The sequence below is a fragment of the Candoia aspera genome, chromosome 1 (assembly GCF_035149785.1).
Source record: "Candoia aspera isolate rCanAsp1 chromosome 1, rCanAsp1.hap2, whole genome shotgun sequence".
Classification (NCBI taxonomy): Eukaryota; Metazoa; Chordata; class Lepidosauria; order Squamata; family Boidae; genus Candoia; species Candoia aspera.
The window spans coordinates 183721278-183749198 of NC_086153.1; the positions used below are offsets into that span (position 1 = coordinate 183721278).

Sequence of the window (27921 nt, forward strand, 5' to 3'; positions counted from 1 at the left end):
CCGCTGAAATATAAAAGCACTTTCAGCTGCACTTCAGTATCCTTCTTGGACTTATTAATGCCCATTTTTTCTCTACTTAATTCATCTGAAATAAGACTCTCAATTATCAACAGGTTAATTTGAATTGCTGCATCATTAACAATTAATAATTACAAGCACCAAGAGCTAAATACCCCCTTTTTCATGACAGATATTTATTCATAATTCCTTCTGTTCCCTTTATAAGACATGTTTTATAAAACAACCCACTGTGGATACGTGTAATATCAGAACTTTTGTGCATCAGAAATGTCTTGTACCATAGCAATGTATCATTTGTAATGAGAATATTCAAACCTTCCTCTTATTGCTTATTGGGGAAAGCTTCACCTATCTTTTACTTTCTTAGGACATGTGCCAAGGATTAGGGAAAGCTGCAAGCATTAGGGCAGGGATGTATTTTAAAATTGTGGAACTGTGTGAAGTAGCTATAATTGGTGTGTGTCTATCCCTACAGCAACTTCTAAAACAACTTTTACAGTGAGGGATTTGCTATGAGAGCCCCTTTAAACAGTACACTGACAGCAAATAGCCTGGGCTGATCATTAGTTCAGATGCTGATCGAAAAGTAATTATAAAAAGGAAATAGATTTGGTAAAGCTTTGTAGTTATCTATGTGGAAAAAAAATTATGCTTACTGGGCTACAAGGCCACCATATGAGACAAAGAGGTGTGTGTATCTGTGCATAGGTGTGTGTTTGTGAGACAGAGTAAGAATACAGGCAATAGGAAGGAAATGGTTAATAGCATATTCACATTGATTGTGTGCCTCAAGGGAAGCACTGTATTACATAGACAATTTTCTTATAATTGCTTTGCTTTCCATATGTAGCAGCAAGATTAATGATGCTATTGAAAAAGTCACTGTAAGTATCCACACTTAAAAATGTCCAAGTATGATTAATACATAGTTTAAAAACCTTATTTTAAAAGTTAACCAAAGAAAAAGTTAAAAGTAGGTGTTTTATTTTTAATGTAGAATTTGAAGCACAGAGAGCTTTCTTGCACTGATATGTTTTGAATTGACTGATGCTTCCAGTTAAATATTTTTCACCAGCTTTGAGTGAGATACAAATATCCTAGCCAGTATTATTAAAGAGAAGTGGGAAATAAAATAACTTCCCTGTAGTTAGAATGATTCTGTCAATAGTACAACCGATGTTTTCTAGATTGGACAGTATGGCTAACACTATATAGTATAATATATTCTTGAATAGTTCATACTGTTCCTCAGGCTGAAATTTACCAGAAGCACTGCTGGCAGCCATGTAGGGATCTTTGCGATGGAGGTACAGATGGAAAAACTTGCAAGAGAGGATTGGAATGTCATCACTACTGATCAGGTATGGAAATGATTGAATCCTGGTTGCTTGTAACTATATATTACTCTTTTATAGTCTTCTTAACATCTGTTCTAAGTAGATGAATATCTGGCTTTAAGATTTAAATTTAATCAACTTTTAGAATTCCTATAAAGCATGACTTTACTCATCTTATTTAAGATTTTAGGCATCCTTTGTTAGTGCAGCACTGAACTCTTCCCAAAAGCATGTCACACATCATGATATTGCCAGGTCTCTGAATATATCTGTCACCTTAATTCTTTCCTTACATGAAAAAAAATCTGTACCGAAATAAAGCTTTCCCCCCCTCTAATGCTGAGTTCAATATTAGTATCCACAATTTTTATTGGAACCTCCTGCACTTTGAAAGTAGATTGTCTATCTCTGTGAGCTTTGAAGTTACCTGGTTATTGAGTATTTCTTTATTTTTACTGTTAAAAGAACTGCCTTAAGATGGTTCCTTTTCTGAAAATTATCTTAGTAATCATATAAAATATATCAATCTACAAACAGGAGATGGAATAAAAGTACCAAAAAGATTCAGGAGATCATGTAGGGAAATGCAGATTAAAAATTATGAAGCAAAAATGTATTAAATAATTCAATGATTATGCTACAGTAATAGAAACATGACTGTGACATCATTTCATTCAATAACCTTTTCCTTCCTTGTCACAAATAGTGACAACATTGTTACTGACTGGTTTATATCTAAAGTTGTTCTTCCACTGGTTAAATGAAAGTTCTGACAAATCTAATTCCACCTTCACATTTTTGTGCCCTTCCTCATTGTTCCGGAACATTAGGGGACTCTATGAAGAAGATGGGGGACAGGGAAGAGATAGAAGGGAAATCCCAACTGCACAAATGGGAGTTTAAGTCCCCTCACATAATATTGAAGCAAGTTCACTCCTTGCTAATTGGTAGGTGAAATGTTTCAAGGATGTTTCCTTTATTAACTAAAAAATACAATATGTCATGAGTAAGGATGGCGAGCAGGGGGCTCCCATCCAGACTGTCAAGCGCATGCGTAGCACTGATGAATTGTTCAGCCATTCAAAGAGACACAGATCGGGACCGCCTTAACCCTTGGGGGTTATATGTCTGGGTTTTCCCATGCTTCTTCAGTTTGTTAGGATTCCTGTTAAGTACTAGCAATAAATATTAGAGGCCAGTTCCTTGTCTCAGTGTGTTTCCTGGTTGTTAGGACACAATATATGGTTTACAGTTTTAGTTACCAGTTGATAATGACTGAGCTAAGGATAATCTGATTGACACTAATAGGCATGAAATATGTAAATGGCAAAGTACTAATTGTATGCATTTTTCAAATGGAGAACTGAAGTGTGTGTGTGTGTGTATTTCATGTTTTACATCCATGAAAGTATTATTGCATGAGGGATACAGTTCAACAAATTACGGAGGAAAACCACTGATGATTAAAATACAGCTTCAGTAAGAACAGAAACATAAAAGTAACATAACTATTGGATGAGAAATCTACTTTAAGTAGTGCTAAAATTAATGTATATAAATCATATTTTCTTTGTCCATAACAGGTATCTATTTTATTACTTATTAAAACAGCAAAGAGTCCAATGGAGTTAGGAAAGAAAACAATTTTATTAATAATAAATGTAATGCACTTAATATATATAAGTAACTAAGCAACTGTGTTTGTGAGTGAATTTCAGGAAAGTTACAGTAGGTAGACATTATCAAGAGCTAATTATCTAGCAGTTTTAATTTGGGGGAGGGCAAGAATATATTATAGAACTTTGGGGTTCAGAGATCGTATCACTTTCCTCTTAAATTCTGATGCTAATGTAGTCTCTGTACTTTACTTAAAATTAGGGAATAATTGTGAACAATTTTTTCCTCTTTTTATCTTTTACTTTGAGGAAATCTGCCACTGGAAACAGATGCTAAGGCTAAAGTCTGATGGATTATGAAATAGATCAAGGTTTGTTTGGGAGAACTAAATTAGCTTGGATTCTCAAAGAATAAAGAATAAAGCTAATGCTTAGGTGTGATGCTTAGGACTTTTAAGAGTATGATCTGCTTGTGTGCACTGAATAGTAAAAGCAAAGAAAAAATAACACTTATTTTGGAACTGTGTTACAATCTCAGAGTTATTTAAATATTATATTCATTGAATGTTAAGTCAATTAGAAAAATGCTTTACAGTTATTATGAAGCAATGCAGCAAAGTAAATGTTAACAGACTTGCTAATAACATAACAATTACTCTAAAATAGAAATAAAAATAAAAAAAATCATATTGATAGAATAAAATAAGGTAAATACAAAATTATTAGCATAAAATTACAGAGTACAGGAATTAAAATGCAAGAGAATCCTATAAAATTACAATTAATTTTATAATGAATAATCTAAATGCCATAAATAACTATAAAAGCACATAAGTAGTATCAGAATTTATAAAACACTATGAGAATGTAAAGCTATGCTAACTTATATTAAATCTAATACATTGCTGAGCCCTTCTAGGGGTTGTTGGGATTAAGACAATTATGGGCCAACTAATTATAACAAAGAAATAGTAAAATGAAACATAAAATGGTATGTGTATATGTAAAAGGAAAAGAGAAAAAATATTTCTATTTCAGAGTAATTGTTTTGTTATTAGTTCTATGCAGGTCTATGACTGAAATAAAACTGAAACTGAAAATTGAAACAGGCTTGCTAGGAGAAACATTTTTGATCAGTGTACTTACTGGCAATGTGTGGACTTGGGTTATTCTTAACTGGTTCTCCAAATCTTGTACCTTGTTTTTTAGCTCCTGATTTTCTGTTTCTAATTCATTAATCTGAAAAATATGCATGTATTAGAGAAGTCTAAGAAATACTGTCAACGTGGGGGAAATTCATACACTATCAGAACTACACTGAATAAGCCTAGAAAAATGAATCATCATGGAACAAAGCATTTATCATTATTAAATAGAGAAGTGTACAGAAGCAAGATGTGGTTCTAGTATTGCCATCATCATCATTGAAAGGATTCCAAAATTTGTATTGTATCTGTATGATGGAATAAAAAACCTGCAATATTAATTTGCATTGATTAAATGGAAATGTGTGTTTCTAAGTTAGCTACGAATGGGTAACAGAATTGTTTCCACAATAGAGCCTGTTATCACAAATGAAGCATTGCATCCAGTTATATTACACATTATACTATTCACCAATGGCTTCCCATATAACCAGTTTGTTCACAAAATAGGTAAATAAATATGTTGAGCAAAACCTAACAAACTCCCTCATTTTTTATCTTACTGGCATTCCTTTGCTGCTGGACCCCTCAGACAGAAATACATATTTCCCATATATATATATTTTTATTAAAGTTCCCTAGTCCTCTGGGACAGATTTAGAAAAACACAGAAGGCTTTCGGCAGGAAGGAGAAAGATTGAAGCACATCTTCCTCCATTGCTCCATTGACTTGAAAAAACTTCCATCAGCAGAGGGACATGAGTTAGATACAATCCATTCTGTGTACAAGTTTCGATTTAACCCATATTATTGTTATTTTATGCAAATACTGTAGATTATTCCCCCGTTGAATAGCCCTTCCCAACTGCCCTGATAACAATTAATTAGATTTCTCATTCTAATTTGCTAACATTTGTTTAGATTTTAATGAAACTATACTGCACACTGAAGCACCACAGTAGTTTTCTCATTTCCATTTTTGTTTTGATTTCTGCCAAGTTACTGTGTTCTCCATTTCTGGTTTGTGGTTTTTCTCAGAGACAGCTTTACTTCTACAGCCATAAAACTTTAAATTTCACTTCTGTAATTCTGTTGAATTCATTTAAATAACTCAAATATAACTTAGTTACTTTGAATGATATGTATTCCAGTAATAAATCTCCCATAAAATGGACCAAGATTTTTACTCCATATATGGAATAGCAGTTACAGTGTTTTTAAAAGCCAATATATGGCATTGGTTGAACTGAGACAGATTATGGAACTTACTCTTTTCTGTAATCCAGCAATCTGTTTTCGTGTTTCAACGTCCTTTCCTCCTGATTCTAGAAATTTTCTGTAAGCAAGGTCAAATGCTTGGCCAATAGTTAAAGTTATCTCTTCTGCCTTGAAATAAAACAAGTATTACCATTAGCATGTAACTTTATGTTGCAAAGAATAAAAGGTCATTCAATATTTATAATATCAAGAAAACTGTTAATGCAAAAAAAATCACAACAGGTTGAAAAATCTACATGCCATAGAAACCATGTAATCTGAAAATGAAAATAGAAGGAAGAACAAATAAATTATTACATAATTCCACTGAAGAGGCTTGATGTACTGAAATCAGGCCCAGCCATGAGTGGATTTCTCACTTTAAATTAGAAATGCACGAGGAATATATTTCTAAGAGAATAGAAACATGTTTTTGTATGATTTACTGAGAATCATAATTGCTGCATTTTGGTTATTTTGCACAATGTGGTTCGAAGTGGAGGAAAACAATACAATACAATACAAAATGGAATACAAAACACAAGTTATAATATATCAACTTGTTTAAAACGTAATTATGGAGAAGTCTCCTGTATTGAAAAGAATAGCAGAGCATGCCAGAGAGCACATGACCTTCATGCTGTTTCAAGTACAGATGAAAAAACGTCCAGATGGAGCAAAGATTTGGCCATAACTATTTTTAAGCCTGTACTAAATATAGTATAAGTAATCACCCTATCAGAACATTACAACTGGTTAGCTCTATGTTCATTCCAAATAGCTAAGAGTCTAGGAATTAACACAGAATCTAATTTGTGTGCGTGTTTGCACTGTGTTTCCTGACAAGTGAGCACAATCAACTTTAAGTTATGTATCACTTTCATTCAATGCAGAATTGGACCTCTTAGCAATAATACTGGGCTGATTCTATTATATTCAAACGTACCTATGTGAACTATATTGGCAGAGTACAACAAAAACGGAAAGTAAAGAGAAAAGAAGTTTTAACCAAAGAGAAAAATCAGCACTGTTACTTTAGTCACTATTTTGCAAAATAAGAACTCCCACAAAAAAGGCAGGGAAGTGAGGCAATGTTTCAGTATAAAAGAACATCAGACTTAACCACTTTTAGAATATATGTGTACTTACACATTTTTCACTATCAAAGACATAACACAAGTGTTTATTTGATTCAGAATCTTTGCATATGAACGTGAATATTCTTTTGTCAGTTTTGTCATCAGCACAAAATGATATCCTGTGAAGCTGGCAGTTGTGCTGGACTTCCTGCAAATAAAAAATGTGCAATTACCTTTCTGGAATTACATTCTGACTGCTGAACATTATTTATTCAAGACTCCCAGGGTGAAGCAAAGTCCTCTTAATAGAACAACAATACTTCATGAAAGAACACAATACGATTTATTCTTGTAGTCCTCAATACTGATTGTAATACTGCACTTATAGTACACAGTGGTGTCTGCACAGGGAGTCAAATGGTCAGCCTGATGAAAACAGGGTTGTGCTGTAACAACTCTGCTTTTGCCCTTTTACTGAAAACAGCAGAAGCTGTGGATGCCAATGTTACTACAGCTGCATTGTTAGATATAATTGCAAAGGTAATCTAGGTCTAATTTTCAGTTTCACAAGACAAGGAAACAAAAACGCAAGATATTCCATTACAGATACTTGGAAAGCTTCAGCTCCATTCACAGGATTCTCTTGCTGGATGGCACTAAAGTTCCTGTGTCAATAGGTTACTGCTGTACATCACATTTTCCTAATTGACATAATTATTTACTGTAAAATATTAATTATGTCATCCCAGTTTAACCATTTACAAAGTAATTAAAGTAAGTGTTTTGGTCATCCCTTGAGAAGAATATGGGACCGCTTGTTACTAAAGCCTTCTAAAGAGCATTGACAATAGCAGCATTTCAGGTAGTGGTTTCCATGTTCACTGTCTGCTTTCAGATGTTGGGCTCCACCTGCTATTAACCACTATTGTTTTCCCACAATAAATAGTTACTGACATTGTTATTAATTTCTTAAAGTTCAAGAATCTAGCTTTTTTGTGTGTGTGAACACAAGAAAGTGTTCTACTAGGTATCATATTTATCATTGTCATAACAAAGTAAACTTTGCTGCCTCCTTCCTTCTAGTGATCATATAAGATAATCCTTTTCTGACATTTTTAACTAAGTGCTTTTCAGTGCCATCTGAATAAACTATATGGAGTAGGGGTGCAATGCAATTACATAAAAAAAAGAAAAGAAAAAGTCCAGGCTGGCTAAACCCAATTCATTTTGCCGTATTTCTAGTGAATATCACAATTACTCATGCTGATTTCATAACTGATCCAGTTTTACAATCAGTCCAGAAAACTTGCTAGAACTTCAGCTAATTGTGCCATAGCACTATTCATCCATCTTAAGGGTCATGTTCACCATTCCAATGTTGCCGGTACATTGTAACGTTTAGCATGTCATTTGGCTGATGCATGTTTCGTCTGGGAGGGGAGGAGGATTCCATCTCGTGGGATTGTTATATGTTAGTAGCTGGATTGGAATGTGTTTGGGTTATCTCGTGTGTTCAAGGTTCCTTTCCCAGGACATCAGCAGAAATGGTTACCAGCACCTGGGGGGGGGGGGAGTTTGCAACGGCAGGCGAGGGGAGGGATTACGTTTGAGCCGAGGGTTTTTAGTTTGTATTTGGCACGCTTTTACTCATTCTCAGCTTTCTCTGTATTTGCATACTATTCTTTAATAAATCAGATATCATTAAGTCCCTGCTTGTGAGTCTGAGTCTATTAGAGTAGGCAATCATTACATTACGTTTGTCAACAAAATTGGATTTGTTGCAGCGCAAAGCTGGAGGACTGCATTGTTACAGAGGTACAGATGGAACCAGCACATTTATATTCAGAAACAAGTGCTCTTATTTTCAGTGTAAACCATTAATTACAGAGCTAATAAAGTATTGAGGAAAGTTCACTCCAGGAAAGAATAAAAAGAATACATAGTAATAAAGGTGTTAGTTATCACCTTTAAAGAAATAGGGTGGAATAGGGCCTGGCTATCTGAGGGACTCTTACATCCAGGTCTCATCCCATTTCTGCCTGTCCAGTAAGGTCAACCACAGTGGGTGTGGCCTGGGTCCTGTTGATTAACAGTGACATCTTACAGACCCAGGAAGTGCACCTTCCCTTTTGCAGTACCTGCTGTCTGGGACAACATCCCTCCAGAGGTTCACACAGCTCCCACCTAACGATATTTAGGAAATCATTAAAAGCTTGGTTGCTCTTCCAGACCTTTGGATAGGCTGGTTGTGGAGTCCTCATTAAGTTTGGTTTTGATTATATTGCTCTTCTGGTCAGCTATGACCTTTTCTAAATGTAATAAAATAAACTGGTTTTACTTTTCTGGGAGTGGCACATAGAAAAGGATGATGAATTCATGTGATTGCCCACAGGATAAGATATGTACATCAGCTGAGGCACTAAGATACTCTTTACTGAGAATAGGAACTGTGAGTTATCAGGTGCATTGCTGTTTCTGGGAGAACAGCAATTCACCTGATAATTCACAGTTCCTATTCTCAGTAAAGGAACTGTGAGGAAAGGAAGGGGTTATGAAATGGGTAACACTGATTTGATATGGCAGTAAAAACAAGGTTTCTAGGTTTGGATATTCTGCATGTTAGGAATTACTGGCCTGCTGAAAAAAAAACTAGAAAGAATATGAACAGCTACAACCACAATTACAACTAAGATTTAGGTTAGATAACAGGAAGACATGTTTCTGGTATAGAGCAGTGAAACACTAGAGATAGTCTACTGAGGAATTTTGGGATGTAGATTAGACTTTAAGCAGATTTGATCCTTGATTGTATATCGCGCATTAGGCTACCTACTGTGATGTCATTTTTAGAGTACCCAGTCCTTTGATAAGGATACATTTGGGTAAGGTAGGCAAGATTCCCCACTATTCACAATAAAGAATAGAAGAGTGTGGGAATTCATTGTTTTTTAAGTCTTCTCCTTTCATCAGCCAAGACCCCCAAGACAAAATAAAACATATCCACCCAGATGATGCTGAAATAGTATCTCCTTGTAACTACAGATATCAAAGAAGTTGCATAGATGAAAATTATTTTACACCCAGAACTTGAGATATAATCTATTCTCTATCTCAGAAGGATCCCAGTCTGGATATACACCATTTCTATTAACTCCACTCCTGAGTACATGGAGGAATGGGCAGAGACAATACATGTATATTCACCAGTGCGTACCTACTGCACTCTCCAAGGGTTCTGGTCACATCTTAAGACTTATTGAAACAGCACTGGTACTCTAGCTATTACAAACCTTTCAGTTTCATATTGGAAAATAAATCCTTCAAAGATTAAACAAAAAATAAGATCTCCTCCTCCTCCGCATTCCTGTTCTTTAACACATTAGGCTAAAAATATGACATGGGAGGGATCAGAAGCTGTGTTGTTTCTATTCATGGGCTTCATCATTATTTATATCACCAAGCTTTCTATTTCTTTAATAAATATAAAAGTTATTCTATGATCCATGGAAGACAACCGAAAGTATCAGAATCAATGGGTAAAAAATAGAAGGAAATAGGTTCAAGCTAGACATTGCAAAAAACTTCCTGACTGTACAAGCTATTGGCCAATGAAACAGGTTGCCAAATGAAGTGGTGACTTCTTTTTACTAGAGGTCTTCAAAGAAAGATTGGATGATTCTGCATTCTGGTACAGAATGCAGCGGCACAGGCAGCTATGTGTGCTCCAAGAACTGCACATGTCACACCTATACTCCGCAAGCTGCGCTGGCTGCCAGTTTGCTTCTGGGTCCAATTCAAGGTGCTGATGATGACCTTTAAAGCCCTACATGGCAAGGGACCAGTTTTTTTGAGGGACTGCCTCTCCCAAATGACATCTATCCATCCCATCAGGTCTGGCAGAAGGGGCATGTTGTGTGATATGTTGGCCAGAGCTTCATTTGGTGGGATCCAGAAAGAGAGCCTTTTCTGCTGTGGCACCCACCCTCTGGAACACCATTCCCCCAGGGTGAGATTGGCCCCAACTCTTCCAGCCTTCCGGAAGATCCTCCGAACGTGGATGTGCCATCAGGCTTGGGAAACCCAAGGAAGTATGGAGCCCGTTAAATGGTTATATTATATATAGTTAGAATGCACTCTCTTCTTTCTTTGTATTATTGTATTTTAAATGTAGCTTTTAATTTTTTTTATTGTTCTTAATAGTAGAAGATTATGATTTTACTTGTGTTTTAACTATGAATTCTGCCCAGAGTTGCATGCAAGTGGGATGGGCGGCTATATAAATTTAATAAGTAAATAAATAAATAAATAATCAATCAATCAATCAATCAATCACTCAGGGGTGCTCTAGCAGATCTTCCCCTGGACAAGGGGTTGAATTAGATACCTTATAAGTTCCTTCCAAATGTATGATTTTATGATCAAGGGTTTAAGTAAAACAGTTCCAATTCTAAATTATATTTTACGCTAAGATGTCTAAGCACTGCACTTGAACTTGAAATAAGCAGAATCCAACATTTTTTGTATTTTCAACTCAATTACACAATGTTGTATAGTTATTCATTTCCTGAGAGAAGCAAAAATGGTTTCAAATCAGGTATTTGACCTTCTACTATTTCTGTTTTTTTTTCTTTTTTAACTCAGAACAAATAACAAGCTACTGGATGAGAATAAAATAGATACAGTTATGTGACCACTTTCGGGCACGTGTTGTCTTGCCTTGGTCAGAATTGTAAGGGGTAAAGTGAAATAAGAAGAGTCTTACCTTTGTTTTTGGATCTAGAATCTTTACTCCATATATTGAAATTTGTAACTCAACTTTTGGTGTTTTTTGGCCTTCAGATTTCTTAATATGTCTTGCAAACTAAAAATCAGAGAAAAATAATCATTTAAGAATATTTTAAGTTTTTGCCTGTTTTAAGTTCTTATAGCACTATCAATTACCAGTTTCCCCTGCACTGCAATTTGCCAGAGTTTAAAATATTTTAATTGTTATTTTTTACTTATGATTCAACTTCTGTTCTGCCTTTCTGTTCATTCCAACACTTAGTTGAAAGTACTTAGTTTCTTTCAAGTATTTCTCTAGCGAAGGCCTAGGAAACAGGGTTTGGTTGCCAATGTCTCTTTCTTTCAGCCACAACTCCTGGGATTAGTAGCTCATCAGCTGACTACCTCTTTGGAGAATTTTCACTCTGCAAACCTATGGTGGCCATTGCCAACATGACATTTGTGGTCAGAAATGAATTTATGGGTGTATCTTAACAGGAAAGACTGGAACTACTGCAAAACACTGACCTCTGAGTTCAATCCTACCAGATGCTCCAGAACGACAGCATGGCTATCAAAACTACCAAGGGGTCTCAAAAGAACTAATAGGGTTGCATTCTCTCCATATAGTTTCTTGTGCATTTTATCTACCAAGGAAATCAGTTTCAGTACTTTGTGTGTGTGTGCCTTCAAGTCAGCCTTGCCTCCTACTGACCACATAGACAAGTTTTCTTGGCAACATTTTCAGAAGTTATTTGCTATTGCTTTTTTCCTGGAGCTGAGAGTGAGTGACTCAGTTGGCTTCCATGCCTAAGGCAGGATTCAAACCTAGGTCTTCCCGTTAACCACTAAACCAAACTGACTGTCCTTCAGTACTCTATTTCAGACAAACTCTGACTGAAATGGTTCCAGAAAAGCAGTTTCATGAAGATGCACTGGGAGATGTGAGGCCACAATTTTCTCAATCACCTTATCCAAGAATGGAACATTTGAGACTGGGCTCTCATTTCCTTCTGGGTACAAGGGGGGCTTTTTCAATAAAGGTCTTATAACTACCTCCTTTAAACATGCAGGTACATATCTGGTGCTCAGGGAGGCATTAATTACTTCATTGAACCACGTGCCCCATCACACCTGGCCAAATTAATTAGTAATGGCAAAAGTTGAGTGAGCAAGCAGCAGCTTTCATCTCTTCATGTATCCTGTCCATATCTTTTAAATCTACAAATTGAGAAGAATCTGTATGCACTTGACAAGTGGTTCACAAATTTTAAAAATCTCCTTGACCTGCTCCAACAATAGAGTTCAAATCAAGGTGAACCTGATTGTCTGCAAAGAATTATAAAAATTGCTTACTGAGAGACCTGGAGCTCTCTGACTTCCTCTCCCAGCATCTGGGTGGAGGAGATGCTGAACACTTCTGAACAGTTCATAAGCCTCTTCTTTGCAGTTGCAATGGAAGTAAAGAAGTAAGCCATCTTTGCTGTACCTACTGCTGCAGAGTACCATTTCAAATGGGCCTAAAAGAGTGTTCCATTTTATTTACGGTGTGATTTGTCATGAAAGGTCCTCTGCTTGCACTCCAATCCTCTCCTAAACAAGATGCCAAATGAGATTTGGTAGAAAGAAAATATCACTTGGGAGTGATAATACCAACTGCCCAGGCTATCTCCGAATCTCCTAGATCAGCCAGTGCTTCAATAATACTGGCAAAGGTTGAGGCAGGAAAATTTCCAACCAAATTTGGAAAACCATACAGGTCTATAAGGTGTCTATATTGGACCCTTTTAACTGGTTCCCCACGCTTTTCCTGACATATTTGTCAGACAGTGAGATCCCTTAAGCTTTTTTCAACCATTCTAGATGCTTTGGGAGGACTGACTTACATTTATGGAATCTGTTTCATCTAGTATTCTCCAGGCCATAAACCCAATTTACTTAGGCAAGCAATTAAGACTTCCTTTCTAAGACATACATTTCCTTTTTAAACAGCTAGGGATATCATCTGGAACTGAACAACTATCTTTATGTTGTTACTTGGAATATCTAGTTTTTAATTACTGTTTTACATTCAATGTTTTTTTTGCTGTTTTTCTCCCTTGAGAATCTGTTCAAAATGAAAAGCCTGTTATATATTCTTTAGCCTATTACACATTCTTTGAAAAATGCACAGAAACAGAAACAATTAAAAAGAAACTGGGCCATGAAATTGCTTTCTTTTTCTTTCTTTTTAACTTAAAATTCAGTGTGTCATTAGCAATACCAATAAAACGGATCCTGCAGCTCTGGTAAATGCTTTATGCCTCCGGTTTTGAAACATTTCAGTATAAATAAACTAAACTGGTTGTCACTACAGGTCATTCTGAATACTCTCGGCACTTACCAAACTTTTTTTTTTTTTTGGCTAAACCTGGAGACCCATATTTGGCAGAGACAGAGCCTATCCTTTCACCAAAAGGATAAGGCAAAAGCTTAATACAATGACACCAAGGACAATGGAATGCAGGGCTATGCAAAGAATGAAGGTGGGGAGGCTGCCATCTTGTGGTCCACAGGCCCATGAGCTTCAGGCTTCCTCTTGCCCTACACCTTGCCCCATACCTTCAATCTTTTAAAAAACAAGCAAAACTGGCAGATGCTAGCCCTCTACACAGAGCAGTGTGGAAGGAAGGAGAGAGAGCAAGTGAGGGAGGACCCGCTACTGCCACAACAGACCTCCTACTCTGCTGCTGTTCCTCAGTCAGTGCTGCTACTACCAGCCCTTCTTCCTCCTCCCCTTCAGCAGGAAGGGACTTTTGTAGTGACTGAGGTGGTGAGGAGAAGTTCTTTGAGGGCTTAGGCCCATTGGTTTGGCAGTGGGGAGGAAAAAGTAGCCATGTGTCCCTCCATCCCCCTTTTCCCCATCACCATCAACAGATGCAGCACGGGGGAGGGGCTCACCACTAGACTCTCTCACCATTGCAGATGGCATCCAAAAGATATGACTTGGGGCTCACAAAGTATTACTTCTGCTACTGTAATGGTATGTGGGAATGACCTTGGGAGACAGGTAGAAGAGCCACAAACTAGACAACAGTCTGATAAAGGAAATCAGAGTCCACGGAAGGAATGGGGGCGTGGCAAACATCTCAGAAGGGACCCTCCATAGTTTCTTGGACTGTAAAGGTAAGGGGGGAGAGATGCATTCTGAGACTCACAAGATTGATGTCAGAGGTGGTCCAGACAAGAAGCACGCCCGGAAGTACTAGCTCTACTTTACTGTAAGGTTACATTAACTGAATCTTGCAAGTCTCAAAGTTGCAGCATGAATCACATTGCATAACTCACATTGCAAGTTTCTGTTGTAGAAAATGTTTCCCAAAATTTAACAAGATACAGAAATGTTCTAAGGTCATACAGTATATGTTACAACATCCTATATTAATCACCAACAAGGGAAAGTTGATGTTACAACTGAAGCCAAATTATTATTGCTGGTCTTGTTCCATTGTTTCCAATTATCTTTTGAAGTTGGTTTATTTTCCAAGCCTTTCAGTTAAGTGGTGGAAAGTAGAATATGCAGAAATATTACTGCTGCCTTTGATACTGCAAAGAGAAAGGAAATCATTTGGAAAGGGGAGGGAAAACAACGTATCACTAGGCTTCTTGTTCTGAGAATTGTCTCTGAATGACAGGAGAATAGAAAACAGAAAGGAATTAGAAGCAATCAAGTCTTCTGCAGATGTGGACCTCTGGTGGGGACAAGGGAAACTGAACAGCTATGCCCATGGGCTCAGTGGGCAGAACTGGCAACACAGTAGTGTTTTGGGGCTCAGGCAGGTTTTTCCTGAAGCCCAGGAGTGTTTTTTCCAGATAAGGAAAACAACTGGAATCACCCCATCTGTCCTCTGGATGGCTGCTTGCAGCCATATCACAAACAGCATTCACACTTGACTGGTAAGAGTTTAGCTGGGAGGCTGGGACATCACCATTTCCAAGCCATGCTGTAGCCTTAAAGGGACACTAAGATCGGCCACCCCATTTCTAAATCACCCAATTTATATTTCTTTTAAGTACATGTACCCTAAGAGAGGCTTTCTACAGCAAGGAGAAGCGGGTTCTCTTGGTGCTTATTGTTATTTTGGGGGTTATTATTTTTTAAAATCTTTTTAAGCTTTGGACTTTGTTTTCCATCCAAATATTAAGGAGGACTGAGAGTAAATAATCGTCTCCCTGTTATTATTTCTGTACTTAATTTGAAGATATTAGCATTTTCCTACACGCTGAATCGGCTGTTTTGAACTTTCAGTTTCATACTTCTACTATGAGGAACTGTCTGCATATCTCACTTTCATTTGTGTAAACACATTCCAGAATTCTTTCATATTTTCGATTTTCACTAGTTAAGCTCCTAGGGGGCACCATAATCTACTGCTTGAGACATGGAGGAGTTTAAGCAGTCTTTCTCTGACTTTCCCCGAGATTTTAAACAAATTCTTTCTGATTCCTGTCAAGTTTTTATGCAAGGCATTCAGGACATTGTGGAAAATGTGAGGTCTAAAATGTGTCATCTGGCTGGGGATGTTGAGGAGGGAACTGAGGGGTTTAACAGCAACAAAAATGTTTCTTCTAAGAGTGAGATCAGGACTTCTACTGAAATGCTGGATGAAGATCAGATAGTTGACTTGGAGAAATTTAAGGGAGAGACCGAGTTGCAAGCCACAAGTGAAATGATCTTCTGGTGGAATGCCATGGAAAAGAAGGGGTTATTATGTATGGGAGGTCTCCTGAAGAGAAGTCAGAGTTTTTGAGGGGGGCAGTTGGGCTGTTTGATTTTTCAAAGAAAAAAACTCTGTGCATATTATGTGGATATGTAAATGCTCTGGTTTATTTAGAAGAGGGATAAGGGTTTAAGAATGTTTATCTGGATTGCTTTTAGGGTTTGGCTGATTTCATTTATCTTTAATGATTTGGATTAAGATTATTAAGGTATAATTAAAAATAATAAACATTTGGTTCTGGGTTTAATATGATTATTAAAATTGTATTATCAAGTATAATGGCAATTTATATGTTTTTAGTTTGATTTTTACTATAGTAGACAGGAATGTATAGAATAGTAGTGGGAAGGAAGTAATTAAATAAAATGTTATCTTTGGGGGGGAAGTTGATTAGGAGGTGTATGTATGTATTTGTATGTATGTATGTGTGTGTGTGTATGTGTATGTGTGTATCTATCTATCTATCTTTTAATATAAGGGGAGGGAGCAACTGTATTTAGTGATTTTTATAATGTGCCAATGGAATGATTTATAGAAATAATGTGATTTTGGTTTAATATAGAGTAAGGGATTGAGTATGGGAAATTGTTGTATATCCTTGCTGTTAAAAGTCAGAAGTCACCTCTTTTTGTAATTTTGAAAATTTTCTCTTGTGTTTCTACACTTTTTTAGTTTTTTCTTTTTTTTCTTTGTAGTTTTTTTGTTTTTCTGTAGCTATTATCTTTGCTTAAACTTAATAAGATTCTTATTAAAAAGTCTTCTTGAAAGGTTCTGAACTTCAGTTCTCAACAGTCTCAGACAGGTGATGGAAGCTGTGGTATAAAACATCTGGAGAACACCAGTTTGTCTATACCTGTGCCAGTTTCAAAATGCATTCCTTTAATTGGGCTCCATCTGTTGGCTATACTGTACCATATGCCATTCTGTACCTTTCCAAACATTAAAACTTATCACCTACAGCCAAACAATCTGTCTGATTTGTGGCTGGGGTTGACTTCAGTGGGAAATATTTTAAGAAACCAATTTTAGATATCCTGTTTTAGATATTTAATATTTTAAATTATGGAAAATATTACTTTGGAAAGATGGAGTACTTTGGAAACGTTTATGGGACCAGTACACTGAATATCCGTGGCCCCTCTGATTTTTATGATTTATACTCTGTTTAATACCAGTACAGAAACAACAGGAAGCATTCCAAGTAAAATCAAATATTCCAGCTGGAGTCTGGTTGATCATGCAACAAGACTTTTCAAGGGTCTAAAAAATGGCTGGTCCAATATAATAATTGAAGTACTGATTACTTTGAGATAAATTAAAATTTGGAAAAGAAATTATGAGAATTAATTTTTTTTCAGACTCTTTTTGCTGTGGAACACCAGCCCCACCTGCTGGTACAAATGAAATTGCACAGTGCAATGTGTTTTATGCATAGGCATATTATGAATGAGGGAAGCATCACATTTTTTATATATTTAACTTGAGGCAGTGTCTTCCATTTTCGTAACAACCTTTTATAGTGCAGAAAAAAATGCCGTGTGCATTTACAAAAGCCTTCCAAACCAAGATTAATATATAAAGTAACTGCTAGCCAAAAAGGAGCCACTACAGCACATGACTACATGGTCAGCACCAGTGCTGTGTTTCGGAAGTCGGTATCTCCAACAGTTAGCTGAATCTACATTTATCTAACAGATACGAAATAACAGGTTTGCTGGATTATCTAATACTTTTACATCTATAAAAAGTGACTTAAGAATGTCAAAATAATTTTCCACTGTTGGGGATAGGTTAGATATTCTAATCTCCTATTCCACGCCTGCCTATATTCCTGAATGCCTAGGTTGAATACTAACATAGCATAATTTAACAAGCACTTACAAACAACAGTTTTAGGGTTATTCTGTGGTGAGTCTGTTAAAATTTCTCTAAATAAAGGTGGTTCTGAGGCACTTAGGTTGAAGGCTCATATCTTCAGCAGAAGTTGTTTTACCTATAAACATTTCCACTGTTGCTTATGCCAGATGAGATTCATGCTGCAGCTCCTCCAAAGGCAAACGTTCACTATTTGATCCTATCGATTGATCAGTTCGCCCTCCACATTCCATCCATCCACTCTCTCCCCCAAGATGGGTGTTTTGCTATGTTCTGTCTCAGACCATAAAGACCAGCGCAGCTGTCCAGGCCTCCCTCTCTGATGGCTCATCTAGAGGGAGGAGGAATTCGATACTTTCCCAAATAATTGGACCCTAAGGGCCCACCGTTTATAAGAGGTGTCTGATAACACCGATGCCAAGGTAGCCAAGAGGATGTTTCCCGTGACAAAGCTCTTTGACCCGAGACAGAAGATACACCTCGTTAAATCTGGAAGATTAAAACCTCCTTCTCTAACTGGCAGCAGGATCTTCCCAACAAAGGAAAGAACTTCTGAGACCCCGGAGATGTTAAATTTATTTTCAGAAAACGTACTTTAGAAAGATATAGAGGATTATTAGTATACCTAGGCTGTAAATTATCAACAGCAAAGCTTTCATTTTTAAAAGTAAGTGACTTTTTATAGCTTAGAAGATGGACGGTGAGATGTTCCTTGAGCATTTGAATAGCAGATTCAAAATACATTATTTTTGCCCAGACTTTTTCCCACTGCTACAAGGGGGAAAAGGGTTTCTTACAAGGAAAAAAAATGGTTATAAAGATCACAGGACTCTGCAATTAGATCTGCAGCTCAAATACTGCTTTTCAGCATGGTACTCATCATTGGATCCCTATATCACTTGGCAGCAAGAGGCAGAAACAGTAGGTGAGATATAGCAGCTGGAAAGGCAAAACATGAATCCCATTTATAGCTGCCCTAGCTGGTGTCTGGGATCAAAATACGTAATCCCTTCCAAGAATACAGAATATATGTTCCCTTCCCCTTCTTGAATTTTGCCCACGTCATTAATGTACAGCCATATTAGAGGAGCTAAATAAATGCAACTTTATTCACAAAAGTAGTGATTGTATATGTGACTTTCAAAGCCTACATTGCAGGCTTGAGATGGGGAAACTCCAAATTGGGAGAATATTGAGATTTCAATCACCATTCTTGCTATAGTCCTAACCGAGACTGAATCCCTTGATATTTCTATTGGAAGGGAAAACTCCCATTTGATCCCATTTGCTACAATGAATTTTGCTTTGTTAGTAGGCTTTCCTGTATGCTGGGGTAGAGGGAATAAATAAAATTAGATATTTGGCCATTCTGTAATTTAAATATGAAGGGTTGTGAATATATCTAAGCTATTATAAAGTATAATGCTGATATATTGTAAATGAGCATGAAGTACTTCAGTTACAAACACACATTTAGAACCAATCAGACATTTCTTCCAAACATAAACGTATTTTAAAGATTTCCCTACCTTAAGTTTTCTCACAGCATCTCTGACAACCTCTGTACCTTTGGGCTGCTCCACTTCTGTACTGCCAAGAAACTGAAACATTATAATTTGTGAGAAAAAGTTTTAAGTCTTTGAAATAACTAACCAGTATTTTAAATGCCAATAATTTATTTCTATATAATTTTAAATCATAATGACTAACTAACATTTGGGTTTAAACTGAAATATTTTACCTAACTAGACATTTTTCTTTCATTTTATATGACTTTGACTGCTACTGCATGATGTCTACTTTCATAATTGTTTTCCTCTGGCATACCAATCTTGGAGACATCCTAACTTTTAGTGATGAAAAATTTCAGCCAGAAATGACCGGCCATAATATTTACAAAAACATTTCAGACTCTGCCTACAATTTGGTCTCTTTCTAATATTATCAACTTGCATAGGATCACAACAGTAACAGACCAGTTTGAAATGATGTACTAGTATACAATTTAGGGCAAAACTTCATAATAAAGTATGGCGTTATGCCAGAATTTATTACATTTATTCTGGAACAAACATTCAGGGTTAAGGTAAAATGCAAACAATACTCAGTGTTATATTTGCCATCATAGTGGCTTATAGTAATGCTGACTTGTAGAAATGTAAATATTTCACTTAAGCAATTGTTATTCATTTCAGAGAATAAGGAAAGAACTGCTGCATTCAATTGATCAATGAGGGGCCATGCTGAAGTATTGGTGAACCACTCATGAAAGAATTTTGCAGTAAATGCAAAAAGGATTATGTGATATGCTTTGGCATAAACTCAAGGCTATATACACCCACTTGTCTTTCACACTGCTAATCTTTTTCAGCTCTGTAGACTAGATGGCAATAAAGGTGAGATGGCCATAATATAATGTGCTGTCTTTTTATGCCTCTGAATTTGCACAAAGGTTAGTAAACACTATCACAGATCTTTCTCTTGATACAAATGATGATCAAAAAGAATGATGCTTAGACTGTACTCTACTACGGACATTATGCATTTTCTACAGGAAGAAGTGTTGTGATTACAGCCATAGCATTCTTCTTTTACATCATACATATGGAACTTAGCTCATGTATGCCCCCCCCCCAAAAAAAAACTTTAGCCAAAATCTCTTGGGTAACTAGGGTCCCAGAGTAGTTTCTTCTTCCATGAAATGAGAACAATGAGGTCCTTCTTGCTTCAGTGAAAGATTGTTCCGCACTACTTGCACAGAAAAAAAGACTGCAACAGAAATTCCTCTACCTTTTTCTGCATGGAGAAAGTACCTTGAACTGTGAAGTTTGGCTCAGAGAGCATAAGGCATCAGGGACGGATGGGCTTCCTCTCATTGATGTCTGCCCATTGTCACCTGGCCACTGGGAGTATAGCCCTTACTGAAAACTGCTTGCAAACTAATTCACACTTCATTACTGGCCCTATGGGCAATACTGAACCTATAACATGCTTATAGTAAGTAAGTGAATAAGTTTATTGCTGTAACCATAGGGATAGACATAGGAATGCCATATAAAATAACAATAAAACAACAGTAACAATAAAATAACAATAAAACATCAGTAACAATAAAATAACAATAAAACAATAAAATGGCGAAATCATAAAACAGAGTAATAGAAGAAGTATTAGATGTGCAGCAAAATAAAGCCAAAGCTACAACTAAGAACTTAAGTATTTCTTTCTAAGTTTAAATGACAGCAGAGCAAACGTAGCAACATACGCTTATGATATAACTCCCACACCTTCCATTGTTAAGCAACTTCATAAAATTGTGAGAAAACATGTTATGTTGGTTGATCTAGGAGAGCTTTATTGTTATGTATAAAAGTTGCTAAGCGATCTTGAAAAATTAAGAAGGCATGGATTGGTTATACCTGAATGTTATACTTGAATGTGAAATGTCCAGTGAATGCCAAGGCTGTGGGCTAGACAGGGAAGTGAAAAAAAAAACATCCTGGGACAAAGCAAAACACTTAAATATTGTTGCAAAGAAAACTAGATTCAGTACTAAAAATATCAGTGAAGAAGAATGATCAACAATATCTTGACAAACAGTTCTCTCTTGACAAATAGATCATTAATTTTGAAATATTTACTGCCCACATATCATCACTGACATTCCTTACCACATTTACTTCCAAAACTATTTGTTAAAAAGGAATGTTAGGTTGCCTCATCATTCTTAGCTCCTTCACATGTTGAAAGGTAAGTTTCTACTAGTACTCTTCACTTCCTGCAGGCCCTTGTCCCTAAATCTGTTCAAGTGGATAGATAGAAATCCTGACTAGATTGCCTATTCTTCAGGATTGAACCTGTGAGTTTGTATTGTGATGATTTAACTACTGAACTAATAATTAAGCAAATCTGCAAGTACAGAAAATATCATTTCTGTGCTCAGAAGTCCTTGAGCTACTTGCTTCAAGTTAACAGATTCTGTGGTGTAGTTACAACGGACTTAAGCAGGAGGGAGTAAGTTTTGCTGAGCTGTAACTTCCAGCATCTTCTCTTTACCATTAGTCAGGCTAAGTAGGACTGAGGAGAACAGCAGCAGTTTCTGGAAAGCTACAGGCACCCCTGCTCTATAACTGTCTACCCCAATATATCCGGTACTCAGAACTTTTATCTGGAAAAAGGTTCTCTCTCTCTCTTCTTGTTAGTTAGCAATAAACCACTGTTTAACAATAAAAGCTTTAACTAAAACAAAACTGTTAACAAGTAGCAACAAACCTGTATAGTACATTATTAAATTGCCACCAATAAATAATGCAATGTGTAGCTCAGGAAGGAAATGGTATAAAAGTAGGTTTTCAAATTGTTTAAAATTGATCAGAAAAGGAGCCATAGTTTAAAAATAATAAACTAGCCTCCCATAATAAAACCACATTAAACAAGTAATCTGGATATTGAGCCAGATTTTCAGTTGTTTCTTCAAATTGAAAAACATGTTTCCTGGAAAATAATGTAATCAGATACTGTATGTTTACTTTTAATGCATCCAACACCATTATGTCCAGATAGTGGACAAAATAATTATCCTTAAAACCTTTGAAAAAACATTAGCATTGAGGCTATTAAGAAGTTCCAAGGGCGAAACACAACATGTTACATTTATTTTAATAATAATTTAGAAAGCGTATATTAAGATCTTCAGCAAAGGATCGTTACCTTGTCGTGGTGCTGGAGCTTGAGCACCTCAATGATGCCATGAGCTAAACCGTGAAGGGCCACCCAAGATGGGAAGGTCATGACAGAGAGGTCAGACTAAATGCGATCCCTGGGGAAGGTAATGGCAACCCACCCCAGTATTCTTGCCATGAAAACTAAATGGATCAGTACAATCAGAGATATGTCGGTATACCATCGGAAGATGAGACCCCCAGGTCGGAAGATGGTCAAAATGCTACTGGGGAGGAACAGAGGATGAGTTCAACTAGCCCCAGACGTGATGACGCAGCTAGCTCAAAGCCGAAAGGACGGCTAGCAGCCGACGGTGCTGGTGGTGAACGGCGAATCCGATGTTCTAAGGATCAACACACCATTGGAACCTGGAATGTAAGATCTATGAGCCAGGGCAAATTGGATGTGGTTATTGGTGAGATGTCAAGATTAAAGATAGACATTTTGTGCGTCAGTGAACTGAAATGGACTGGAATGGGCCACTTCACATCAAATGACCACCAGATCTACTACTGTGGACAAGAGGACCACAGAAGAAATGGAGTAGCCTTCATAATTAATAGTAAAGTGGCTAAAGCAGTGCTTGGATACAATCCAAAAAACGACAGAATGATCTCATTCGAATTCAGGGCAAGCCATCTAACATCACAGTGATCCAAATATATGCCCCAACCACAAATGCTGAAGAAGCTGAAGTAGAGCAGTTCTATGAGGATCTGCAGCACCTACTGGACAATACGCCTAAAAGATATGTTATTTTCATCACAGAAGACTGGAATGCTAAGGTGGGCAGTCAAATGACACCTGGAATTACAGGTAAGTATGGCCTGGGAGAACAAAATGAAGCAGGACATAGACTGATAGAATTTTGCCAAGACAATTCACTCTGCATAACAAACACTCTCTTCCAACAACCTAAGAGACGGCTTTATACATGGACTTCACCAGATGGACAACACCGAAATCAGATTGACTACATCCTTTGCAGCCAAAGGTGGCGGACATCTGTACAGTCGGTAAAAACAAGACCTGGAGCTGACTGTAGTTCAGATCACGAACTTCTTCTTGCACAATTTAGGATCAGACTAAAGAGATTAGGGAAGACCCACAGATCAGCTAGATATGAGCTCACTAATATTCCTAAGGAATATGCAGTGGAGGTGAAGAATAGATTTAAGGGACTGGACTTAGTAGATAGGGTCCCGGAAGAACTCTGGACAGAAGTTGGCAGCATTGTTCAGGAGGCGGCAACAAAATACATCCCAAAGAAAGAGAAAACCAAGAAGGCAAAATGGCTGTCTGCTGAGACACTAGAAGTAGCCGAAGAAAGAAGGAAAGCAAAAGGCAACAGTGATAGGGGGAGATATGCCCAATTAAATGCAAAATTCCAGAGGTTAGCCAGAAGAGATAAGGAATTATTTTTAAACAAGCAATGCGCGGAAGTGGAAGAAGACAATAGAATAGGAAGGACAAGAGACCTCTTCCAGAAAATTAGAAACTTCGGAGGTAAATTCCAGGCCAAAATGGGTATGATCAAAAACAAAGATGGCAAGGACCTAACAGAAGAAGAAGAGATCAAGAAAAGGTGGCAAGAATATACAGAAGACCTGTATAGGAAGGATAACAATATCGGGGATAGCTTTGACGGTGTGGTCAGTGAGCTAGAGCCAGACATCCTGAAGAGTGAGGTTGAGTGGGCCTTAAGAAGCATTGCTAATAAGAAGGCAGCAGGAGACGACAGCATCCCAGCTGAACTGTTCAAAATTTTACAAGGTGATGCTGTCAAGGTAATGCATGCTATATGCCAGCAAATTTGGAAAACACAAGAATGGCCATCAGATTGGAAAAAATCAACTTATATCCCCATACCAAAAAAGGGAAACACTAAAGAATGTTCAAACTATCGAACAGTGGCACTCATTTCACATGCCAGTAAGGTAATGCTCAAGATCCTTCAAGGTAGACTTTAGCAGTTCATGGAGCGAGAATTGCCAGATGTACAAGCTGGCCTTAGAAAAGGCAGAGGAACTAGAGACCAAATTGCCAATATCCGCTGGATAATGGAAACGGCCAGGGAGTTTCAGAAAAAACATCTATTTCTGTTTTATTGACTATTCTAAAGCCTTTGACTGTGTGGACCATAACAAATTGTGGCAAGTTCTTAGTGGTATGGGGACACCAAGTCATCCTGTATGCCTCCTGAAGAATCTGTATAACGACCAAGTAGCAACAGTAAGAACAGACCATGGAACAACGGACTGGTTTAAGATTGGGAAAGGAGTACGGCAGGGCTGTATACTCTCACCCTACCTATTCAACTTGTATGCAGAACACATCATGCGACAAGCTGGGCTTGAGGAATCCAAGGCTGGAGTTAAAATCTCTGGAAGAAACATTAACAATCTCAGATATGCAGATGATACCACTTTGATGGCTGAAAGTGAAGAGGAACTGAGGAGCCTTATGATGAAGGTGAAAGAAGAAAGTGCACAAGCTGGTTTGCAGCTAAACCTCAAAAAAACCAAGATTATGGCAACCAGCTTGATTGATAACTGGCAAATAGAGGGAGAAAATGTAGAAGCAGTGAAAGACTTTGTATTCCTAGGTGCAAAGATTACTGCAGATGCTGACTGCAGTCAGGAAATCAGAAGACGCTTAATCCTTGGGAGAAGAGCAATGACAAATCTCGGTAAAATAGTTAAGAGCAGAGACATCACACTGACAACAAAGGTCCGCTTAGTTAAAGCAATGGTGTTCCCTGTAGTAACATATGGCTGCGAGAGCTGGACCATAAGGAAGGCTGAGAGAAGGAAGATCGATGCTTTTGAACTGTGGTGTTGGAGGAAAATTCTGAGAGTGCCTTGGACTGCAAGAAGATCAAACCAGTCCATCCTCCAGGAAATAAAGCCAGACTGCTCACTTGAGGGAATGATATTAAAGGCCAAACTGAAATACTTTGGCCACACAATGAGAAGACAGGACACCCTGGATAAGATGCTGATGCTAGGGAGAGTGGAGGGCAAAAGGAAGAGGGGCCGACCAAGGGCAAGGTGGATGGATGATATTCTAGAGGTGACGGACTCGTCCCTGGGGGAGCTGGGGGTGTTGACGACCGGCAGAAAGCTCTGGCGTGGGCTGGTCCATGAAGTCACGAAGAGTCGGAAGCGACTAAACGAATAAACAACAAAATATTAAGATCACCCCCAAGAGGTCGTGATACCTGAGCTCATTTATCATGTTAGCACTATAGTGAGTTGTAGGATAAAAATGAAATTACTCAATGACATTTACAATCATTATGGTTTTGCTCTGACTTTTTTCATTCCAGTCTTCAGACACTGGAATCATTTTATTGCACTGTCATAGTACTCTGAAAGCATAAAGTAGAAGGAGCTTCTCTCTTAACAAATAGATCGTTTAGAGCTACAGTGATGTATACACAGACTAGTGGCCTTGGAACAAAGTTAGAGAACGTGTGGCAAATACATACATAGTCTGAACTGACAATTGTGTCTGCATTTCCCCATCACTGTTTTTATCCTTTATTCAGGGCAGATCTTGCTGAGCAAATAGGCTTAGGCAAGAACTCACATAAATGATTATTCATAACATTGTAGCTTTCCCTGTTCATACTAACAACTGAAGAACTAGATTAAATCCACTTATGATGGAATTAACTTCATTTGAAAATGATTTTGAAAAATTAAACCAAATATCTAAGACATGTAAATCTTTCTCTTCCAGTAGGGAGCAGCATAGGATTTGTTATTAAACAGATTTTTTTTTTTTTAATTTATTCCTGTCATACAAGATTTTTTTTAAAATTTCATGCATGACTTTTAATACCTTTGAATCATTGACTGCTAGTAAATGTTTGCAGTTCCATAGAATAATTACTGTGAATTCAAATGATTGAAATAGTATCCTCAGTTTGCAGATTAGGCATATAAGTATACACCATCTATGTGAACAGTGGAGCTAAAAAGCTAGAAATTACAAATACTGTGATGCAACTGCATAGTTAAGGCAAAAATATCTCCTGATTCCACTCAGACAGATAAGAAAGCTGTTTGAATCTTACTCAGGGAAAGTAATATTAAAGATGAATAAACACGCTCTCTCTTCACTACAGAAAATAAGAGATTACTTTATGGCTGAAAAAGAAGCTGAATACCTCAATCTTACAATATTAAAATAATGCATATGGTACTAAAGAAATGACTCATTGTTGGAAACCAGTCCTGGAATCTGAAACGGAGCCTTTTAATATGCACTGTATGCATGTATTCATTTCAACCAATAGGCAGTTACTTATATTTTAAGGTATAGTATAGAAATCTTCAATCTGTAACAACAGAGCAGTGCATGCATGCATGCATACATGCCTAGCCATCATATTATTCTCTTCTGGGGCAAGCAACATTATGAACAGTTCAGAAAAGGAGTGAGAAATAGTAAGCCAAAGAAATCAAACTGTGAGATAAGAAAAAGAAAAGGTAACATAACCAAAACTAGCTTCCCACTCACTATACCTCTCCATCCTTACACACCATCCTTGCGTTCACATATATCATATGCCACTTCATACATTCGTTTTTGTTCTTTCCACATATCTCTTTTTGAGGATCACATCAACTCCACCCAGCCACGATTTTCCAATCATTTTTCATCATATATTTGTCTGTCATTTGATCATCATTCATTCCTCCTATATAACCAAACTACATCCATGTACCTCTTTCGTATTAGTCTCATTTTTTGTATTCAGTCCCCATTCATTCTTAACCCTATTGCTCTTCCTCCCCGTCCTCGTTTTACCACACTTCTTAAGGAACCCTTTCTTACAGATTTCAACTTTTTTTAATGAGTTTTTTTTTAATGTTAGGAGAGGTTACATCTTTCTTAGCAAAGAATCCAAACTAATTATACACACCCATGTACAAACACATTTTTAGGCATTTTACATTCTAGTGAGATACATGAGCACTCTTAAGATTAGCTATGGTTTTTCTTGATTGATATGAGGATTAAAGCAGTACCTCTATATACCTTAGAACCATATCCAATATCTGTATTTATCATCACTTCAACTGCAATTCCTTTATATTCACCTATCAAACTGGCATGGCATAAGATGGAATCCACAGTAATGTTTCAGCGGCCAAGTCCTGAATTCAGCTCTTGCTTCCAAACAGTTTCCAGAAGTAACCATTCTTAGAAGTTCACAACCAAGGCAAGGGAAAGATCCCTTGTTAGCGGTTCTAAGGATCTGGAAAGGCTATTTGCCTATTGCTATTTTTCACTAATAGATGTAACCTATGCTATCAAGAAATATTAAACCAACC

The 27921-nt window shown here is 37.1% G+C and overlaps 1 protein-coding gene across 3 annotated transcripts in view; it reads right to left on the reverse strand.

The window, feature by feature from the left end:
* The window catches only part of GULP1 (GULP PTB domain containing engulfment adaptor 1), a 118366-nt gene that overhangs the window by 20129 nt on the left and 70316 nt on the right, over positions 1-27921 (reverse strand). For all 3 annotated transcript variants that reach the window (XM_063318084.1, XM_063318085.1, XM_063318083.1), the window contains 5 exons: positions 19384-19455; positions 11218-11316; positions 6526-6663; positions 5389-5505; positions 4121-4213 (listed from right to left, as the gene is read on the reverse strand). In XM_063318084.1, coding sequence (XP_063174154.1) covers positions 4121-4213; positions 5389-5505; positions 6526-6663; positions 11218-11316; positions 19384-19455 — 519 coding nt within the window. The remainder of the gene's footprint in view (positions 1-4120; positions 4214-5388; positions 5506-6525; positions 6664-11217; positions 11317-19383; positions 19456-27921) is intronic.